This window comes from Boleophthalmus pectinirostris, unplaced genomic scaffold (genome assembly GCF_026225935.1).
Source record: "Boleophthalmus pectinirostris isolate CB_2022bp ecotype Guang Dong unplaced genomic scaffold, ASM2622593v1 HiC_scaffold_16, whole genome shotgun sequence".
Classification (NCBI taxonomy): domain Eukaryota; kingdom Metazoa; phylum Chordata; class Actinopteri; order Gobiiformes; family Gobiidae; genus Boleophthalmus; species Boleophthalmus pectinirostris.
This window is the reverse complement of record NW_026571095.1, coordinates 38,733,591-38,742,135: the sequence shown is the minus strand read 5'-3', so window position 1 is coordinate 38,742,135 and position 8,545 is coordinate 38,733,591. Positions and strand designations below refer to the sequence as shown.

General features: G+C 51.3%; 1 protein-coding gene across 1 annotated transcript in view; it reads right to left on the bottom strand.

The window, feature by feature from the left end:
- Positions 1–1,079: 1,079 nt before the first annotated feature.
- The window catches only part of LOC129408291 (butyrophilin-like protein 3), a 16,018-nt gene continuing 8,552 nt past the window's right edge, over positions 1,080–8,545 (bottom strand). The window contains exons 9-11 of the mRNA XM_055151440.1: positions 5,816–5,847; positions 2,582–2,625; positions 1,080–1,741 (exon numbers count right to left, since the gene is read on the bottom strand). Coding sequence (XP_055007415.1) covers positions 1,389–1,741; positions 2,582–2,625; positions 5,816–5,847 — 429 coding nt within the window. The 3' untranslated portion in view covers positions 1,080–1,388. The remainder of the gene's footprint in view (positions 1,742–2,581; positions 2,626–5,815; positions 5,848–8,545) is intronic.

Below are 8,545 nucleotides of genomic sequence, written 5' to 3'. Positions count from 1 at the left end.
ACTCTCAATCTCTAATGCTCTAATAGTCATTTGTTTCATAAAACAAAGCATTATGAACATCTCCATCTCAGCGTCCGGGGCCCTTCAGGAGAATTTACGCCAAAACCTTCATTGTTTCACTCCAACCGAGGGGCCGTCTCAAGGCCGAGGGTGACGCTCCTAACAGCTGTAAAAAAATAAAAAAAACTACAAAACAGTGAGGCCACAAAAGGTGAACCGTGACAGAGCGATGGACGACTGTATCTCTGCAGACACTTGTTCAGTATCTACAGAAATAAAAGTGGGCAGAGTGTGTCTCCTTGTCCAACATCGTCACATAAAAAGTCTCTGAAGCAGCTTTGTCCATTTCACTCTCATTTATTGTCTAAAATAACAGAACATTAAAATTCAGATCAGATGTTTTGGCACAGCTCCACTGACTCATTTAAAATATAATGTTTTGTGGTTTTATGTGTTTTACTCGATCAAACATTTTGGCGACATCAATAAAACACAGAAATACAGATGGATTCAAACCAAGACACGTCCCAAATATTTATATTATATATGAGTTTCTAAACACACAGATCAGTTCCATGTTCCTTTGTGAATCTAAACTGATTTTCATTTGTTAAAACATCAGATGTTGGACAAAAACAAAAACATTAAGACAAAATCCAACAAACAGAGACACAAACAAGACACAAAAACCACCGGAGTCGACTCAGGAGTTGAATAAACTTCAACAGAATCTGAAAGCTTTATAATCCAGGCAGCTCTGGAAAATGGAACAACAGATGTAGAACAAGGCAGATTATTGTCCACATATGTCCACAATAGAACTGGGACAGTTTCTGTCAATAAAACACTAAAGAACATTTCAGGGAAAAAGAAAAAGTGTTTCTGAATCCAAGAATGGTTTAGTGGGTGTAGAGTCCCACATCTTCTCTCCCTGTTTCACTCTTGGAACATTTTCTTCACTGGTTTAAAAATGTTTAAGGATTATTTTAAAATATGTTAAAAAAAAATGTCAGAGTTTTGTAGAATTTGCTAAAATATAGAATAATAAAAACTGAAAAAAGTAGAAAACTGACCAAAGTCAAGTCCAGGTAAAGTCCCAGTTTGTCAGAGATCATCAGTGACTCTGTCTGAAGGAGACTCTGTGGACACAACATCAGGAGGAGCTCAGGTCGACCAGAGTCACAGAGGAACCTTCAGTCCACAGTCTAAACCCTGGAAACAGAGGCTCAGAGAAGAACGAGGAGAAGGTGTGGATGTGGAACAGTTCTTCATCAGAGGAGATCTGATAGAAGGACAGAGCTCCAGCCTCAGAGTCCAGGAACACGCCCACTCTGCCCGAGGACACGCCCCCTTCACCAGAGGACACGCCCCCTGAGGAGCTCAGCCAATCACAGACTGAATGTTTTCTCTTTGTTGTGGTGGGCAAAGCACTTTCCTTTGTTGATCTCCAGACTCCAGGAGTGATCATTGTTTCCAAACCCACTCTCTCTTCTTCCGCTCCGTCTGATCTTTCTGTAACTCGCTGCTATAAAAACCCACCCGCTCCAGTTCACCTCCCAGTAACAGCGCCCCCTCAGGCCAGTGCAGCTCAGGACCTGAAAGTTAAAGCCTGTGAACCTGTCCTCATGATCTGGATACTTCTGCTCATTGATCTTCTTCACAAGTGTCACAGTTCGATGGTGGTCAGACATCCTCAGGCGTCTGTGAGCTGAGTTTGGGTCCAGAGAGACGTCACAGGAGTCTGAAACACAAACATGTGAATGTGAGGAGAATGTTCATGTGTGAAAGCATCAGTGGACGTAGAGCTGGAGGCGTTTACAGGAGCCACAAAGAGTTTAGTCTTTAGTGTCATGGGCTTTATTGGACACCACGTGGATCTGCTGACTCAGATAAACCACTCAGGGTTCAAGAGTTTGTTCAACTGAGCTGATGCTTCTACAGATGTTCTCTCTGTGTCTGTAGGTTCTCCACAGACCTGGAGTCGTGTCAGCGTGAACGTTCTCCACAGACCTGGAGTCGTGTCAGCGTGAACGTTCTCCACAGACCTGGAGTCGTGTCAGCGTGAACGTTCCATCACAGACCTGGAGTCGTGTCAGCGTGAACGTTCTCCACAGACCTGGAGTCGTGTCAGCGTGAACGTTCTCCACGGACCTGGAGTCGTGTCAGCGTGAACGTTCTCCACGGACCTGGAGTCGTGTCAGCGTGAACGTTCTCCACAGACCTGGAGTCGTGTCAGCGTGAACGTTCTCCACGGACCTGGAGTCGTGTCAGCGTGAACGTTCTCCACAGACCTGGAGTCGTGTCAGCGTGAACGTTCCATCACAGACCTGGAGTCGTGTCAGCGTGAACGTTCTCCACAGACCTGGAGTCGTGTCAGTGTGAACGTTCCATCACAGACCTGGAGTCGTGTCAGCGTGAACGTTCTCCACAGACCTGGAGTCGTGTCAGCGTGAACGTTCTCCACAGACCTGGAGTCGTGTCAGTGTGAAAGGTGAGTCCAGTCCCACGTTAAAGTCACAACATGTTTATTTCATGTTTCTGTCATTGTGATTCTCTTATTAAGACACAAAACAAGACTCACACTTCCTCAGATCTGAGAGTTTACGCAGCTCTGCCCCATCCAACCTGAAACACACAAGTCCAGTTTAGACCAGACCAGGACCAGACCAGACCAGACCAGGACCAGACCAGACCAGACCAGACCAGACCAGACCAGGACCAGACCAGACCAGACCAGACCAGGACCAGACCAGACCAGGACCAGACCAGACCAGGACCAGACCAGGACCAGACCAGACCAGGACCAGGACCAGACCAGGACCAGACCAGACCAGACCAGACCAGGACCAGACCAGACCAGGACCAGACCAGACCAGACCAGACCAGACCACCAGACCAGACCAGACCAGACCAGACCAGACCAGGACCAGACCAGGACCAGACCAGACCAGACCAGACCAGACCAGACCAGACCAGACCAGACCAGACCAGACCAGGACCAGACCAGACCAGACCAGGACCAGACCAGACCAGACCAGGACCAGACCAGACCAGACCAGACCAGACCAGACCAGACCAGACCAGACCAGACCAGGACCAGACCAGACCAGACCAGACCAGACCAGACCAGACCAGACCAGACCAGACCAGACCAGACCAGACCAGACCAGACCAGACCAGACCAGGACCAGACCAGACCAGACCAGACCAGACCAGACCAGACCAGACCAGACCAGACCAGACCAGACCAGACCAGACCAGACCAGACCAGACCAGACCAGACCAGGACCAGACCAGGACCAGACCAGACCAGGACCAGACCAGACCAGACCAGGACCAGGACCAGACCAGACCAGACCAGACCAGACCAGACCAGACCAGACCAGGACCAGACCAGACCAGACCAGACCAGACCAGACCAGGACCAGGACCAGACCAGGACCAGACCAGACCAGGGACCAGACCAGACCAGACCAGACCAGACCAGACCAGACCAGACCAGACCAGACCAGACCAGACCAGACCAGGACCAGACCAGACCAGGACCAGACCAGACCAGACCAGACCAGGACCAGACCAGACCAGACCAGACCAGGACCAGACCAGACCAGACCAGGACCAGACCAGACCAGACCAGACCAGACCAGACCAGGACCAGACCAGGACCAGACCAGGACCAGACCAGGACCAGACAGACCAGAGACCAGACCAGACCAGACCAGACCAGACCAGACCAGACCAGGACCAGACCAGGACCAGACCAGACCAGACCAGACCAGACCAGACCAGACCAGACCAGACCAGGACCAGACCAGGACCAGACCAGACCAGACCAGACCAGACCAGACCAGACCAGACCAGACCAGACCAGACCAGACCAGACCAGACCAGACCAGACCAGACCAGACCAGGACCAGGACCAGACCAGACCAGACCAGACCAGACCAGACCAGACCAGACCAGACCAGACCAGACCAGACCAGACCAGACCAGACCAGGACCAGACCAGACCAGACCAGACCAGACCAGGACCAGGACCAGACCAGGACCAGACCAGACCAGACCAGACCAGACCAGACCAGACCAGGACCAGACCAGACCAGACCAGACCAGACCAGACCAGACCAGACCAGACCAGGACCAGGACCAGACCAGACCAGACCAGGACCAGACCAGGACCAGACCAGACCAGACCAGACCAGACCAGACCAGACCAGACCAGACCAGACCAGACCAGACCAGGACCAGGACCAGACCAGGACCAGACCAGACCAGACCAGACCAGACCAGGACCAGACCAGACCAGACCAGACCAGACCAGACCAGGACCAGGACCAGGACCAGACCAGACCAGACCAGACCAGGACCAGACCAGGACCAGACCAGACCAGACCAGACCAGGACCAGACCAGGACCAGACCAGACCAGGACCAGACCAGGACCAGACCAGACCAGACCAGACCAGACCAGACCAGACAGACCAGACCAGACCAGGACCAGACCAGACCAGACCAGACCAGACCAGACCAGACCAGACCAGACCAGGACCAGACCAGACCAGACCAGACCAGACCAGACCAGACCAGGACCAGGACCAGACCAGACCAGACCAGACCAGACCAGACCAGGACCAGACCAGACCAGGACCAACCAGACCAGACCAGACCAGACCAGGACCAGACCAGACCAGACCAGACCAGACCAGACCAGGACCAGGACCAGGACCAGACCAGGACCAGACCAGGACCAGACCAGGACCAGACCAGACCAGACCAGACCAGACCAGACCAGACCAGGACCAGGACCAGACCAGACCAGACCAGACCAGACCAGACCAGACCAGACCAGACCAGACCAGGACCAGACCAGACCAGACCAGACCAGACCAGACCAGACCAGACCAGACCAGACCAGACCAGACCAGACCAGACCAGACCAGACCAGACCAGACCAGACCAGACCAGACCAGGACCAGACCAGGACCAGACCAGGACCAGGACCAGACCAGACCAGACCAGACCAGGACCAGACCAGGACCAGACCAGGACCAGACCAGACCAGACCAGGACCAGACCAGGACCAGGACCAGACCAGGACCAGACCAGACCAGACCAGACCAGACCAGGACCAGACCAGACCAGACCAGACCAGGACCAGGACCAGGACCAGACCAGACCAGACCAGACCAGACCAGACCAGGACCAGGACCAGACCAGACCAGACCAGGACCAGACCAGACCAGACCAGACCAGGACCAGACCAGACCAGACCAGGACCAGACCAGACCAGGACCAGACCAGACCAGACCAGACCAGACCAGACCAGACCAGAGACCAGGACCAGACCAGACCAGACCAGACCAGACCAGACCAGACCAGACCAGACCAGACCAGACCAGACCAGACCAGACCAGACCAGACCAGACCAGGACCAGACCAGGACCAGACCAGACCAGACCAGACCAGGACCAGGACCAGACCAGGACCAGACCAGGACCAGACCAGACCAGACCAGGACCAGACCAGACCAGACCAGACCAGACCAGACCAGACCAGACCAGGACCAGACCAGACCAGACCAGACCAGACCAGGACCACACCAGACCAGACCAGGACCAGACCAGACCAGACCAGACCAGACCAGACCAGACCAGACCAGGACCAGACCAGACCAGACAGACAGGACCAGACAGACCAGACCAGACCAGACCAGGACCAGACCAGGACCAGACACTGTGGTCCCTCATGTGTCCAGTCGTGCTCCATGGAGATTGGACCATTATTTTGTAGATTCAGCTCAAATGTTTCACACTTACGTTTGTTGTTCTTCTGCAGCTCCATTTTGGGCCTGAAAAATAAAATCAAAGTTGGTTTGAACTTGTTTCTTTCTCTAATGTTTCTGTTGTGATTCTAGAAATGAATTTTCTCGGTGACAGAAACACTGTGTAAACTGTGAGCAGAGCCAGAGTTCATTGTTCTTTCTCTCTGGGTGGACGTGTTTCTCTCCTGCTTTGTCTCGGTGTCTCTGTGTCTCGTGTTTTTATACTTGGAGAGATTCTCTCTGCTCTGCTCTCCCAACACAAATTAACTCTGGATTTGATACTCGGACATGATTTTTCTATGAGAAGCTCATGGTCGGGTGAACCTGTGTGTCTCCACAGAACTTTCCCTGCAGGACACTCGGACGCCTGCAGAACTGGTGAGTCGTGTGTCTGGCGTCTCTGTGGAGACATAGAAACATCTGCCTGTTCACAAACATGATCTTTTGCTGATTGGCTCAGGTCCTGATTTTTCTAAAAGTTGGGATCACTGTGGCGGTGACTGTTCAATGCTCCACTTGGCTGAAAGTCTAACTGAAAGTGAAAGTAAAACTCTGAACTCATGAACTGTGACTATGAGCCTCGCACCACATGTTGGAAAACATCATGGAACAGTTCACGGTGACTGATCACAGACTGGACAGGACTTTGGTCTTGGAGCACAGTGTTTGTATGTATTTGTTTGGAGGATGAGTCCCTTGAAATGTCTCACCGTCTCGTTTTCGAGAGGTCCTCATAGTTACAACACCAGTACAGTGTGGAGAACATCTCTGAGACTTGAAGCTTTACAAAGGCTGGTGTGTAGAAGGAAGGAAATGTGGAATTGTTTTTAATCATTGTAAAGCGTTTTGTGTTGCATTTTTGTATGAAAAGTGTTTTATAAATAAAGTTTGATTTGATTCAACTCAGCAGTGAACAAACGTGTGAGTTTGACACAAACCAAATGACTCTGGACCTGGTGTGTTGGAGACTCACCTGTGACTCATGACTCTCCTCTCTCACATCATCCCCTGTCTCTCTATGTTCTCTGAAGTCTTCATCAAACTCCATCTTCTCTGTGGTTCCTCTGATGTTCTCCGAGCTCCTCCTGATGATCTCTGTGAGGACACAAACAGAACATGAGACTCATCAGTTTGTCTTTAAGCGTGGACATGGCACTGACACGTGGATCTGTGCGCTGAACCAGATCTTGGAGAAATAGAACTCCTCTGTCTGCAGCTTCATGAAGTTAAACCTGGATGTTTTGTTGGAGATTCTCTGTGTGACCATCTGATGTTTGCAGATGATCTGGTCCTGTGTCCTCACAGTGCAGGTCTACAGCAGCTTCTGATCTGCTCCCAGTTTGGTTTAGAACATGATGTTAAGTAAAAAGTTCTGAAAAGTCACATAATGACCTGGGAAAGCTGACGCCCCAACCTGCCAACTGTGTCCTTCAAGAGGAACCCTGGAGCACTTCCTGATCTCCTGCCCAACAGTCCTCAGCCAGGGTCATTACACCTGTCGCCACAACCAGGTTCTGAAACCAACAGCAGATTCCACCAACAGAGAGATCAGCAGGTGCAGCAAAGTAACAGCACTAATCCACCTGCACATCACATTTATCAAGAAAGAAGAGCAGCCAAAAACAGAGAAGAAGACAACAAGTTCTCTGTAGGAAGTTCTCTGTAGACCTTGAGAAGCAACTGAGATTCCCTCAGAACATCATCAGCTCCACCCTGAGGCCAGACATCCTGGTGTTCTCAGAGAGAAGAAGAACATCATAATCCTGGAGCTGACAGGGTCATGGAAGGACCACGTAGAAGAGGCTCATGAAACAAAGAGGTCCAAGTATGAACATCTGACCATCGACTGTCGAGCTCAGGGCTGGAAGGTAAAATGCCCATCGAGGTTGGCTGCAGAGGATTCATGGGCCACTTCACAGAGTCCTCAGAGCACTGGACAGAGCAGGAACAGCAAGGAGCAGAAGAACATCAAAAATACCACAGAAGCAGCTGAGAAATCATCAAGATGATCCAGAGAGGAAACCATGGGGGAAGTGAGTGCTACAGAACACAAGACACAGTCTGATCAGCCGTGGCTTGGTCACCTGGACAAAGGAGTCTGATGTTGAAAGACCCGAAACACCAAAAAACCTCAGGTCACATGATGATGTGTTCAGGAGCTCCTCTACAAGACGGATTTAAGAACTATCTACTCTGGCAAAACCAGTGACTCCCAGGAATAGTCTGGATGACAATCAGGAATAGACTGATGACGACTGGAGAGGCAGTTGACAACTTGGAAAGACAGAACTTGAGGCAGGGAGGGTCGCAGCCTGAACCACTTCCTCCATGAGGAGAAGCCTCACAGAGCTACAGATCGACTCATGGGGGACACCCCCAGAGGAGCTCGAGAGGGGCAGAAGATCTCCAATCTGACTGACTCAAGGTTAGGACTATTGGCATTGGAGTAATGACCACGACCGCAGTATGCAGGTACAGAAAAACCTGCTAAAACAACCACTGCTTAAAGCCCAATTTATGGTCATGCGTCAAATCGTCTGCATCACGATACAGAGTCTGCGTCATCGTGAACAGAGCGTCTGCACCAACCCACATGCACCTCCAGAACTACTAACTACACATCGAACTGATGTAGACAATAAGGGCTGCTGTGATTGGTCGTCTCTACATCTGCTCTACACACATTTCTGGTCCTCCACTTTCCAGCTTAATTTTGTAAACACAA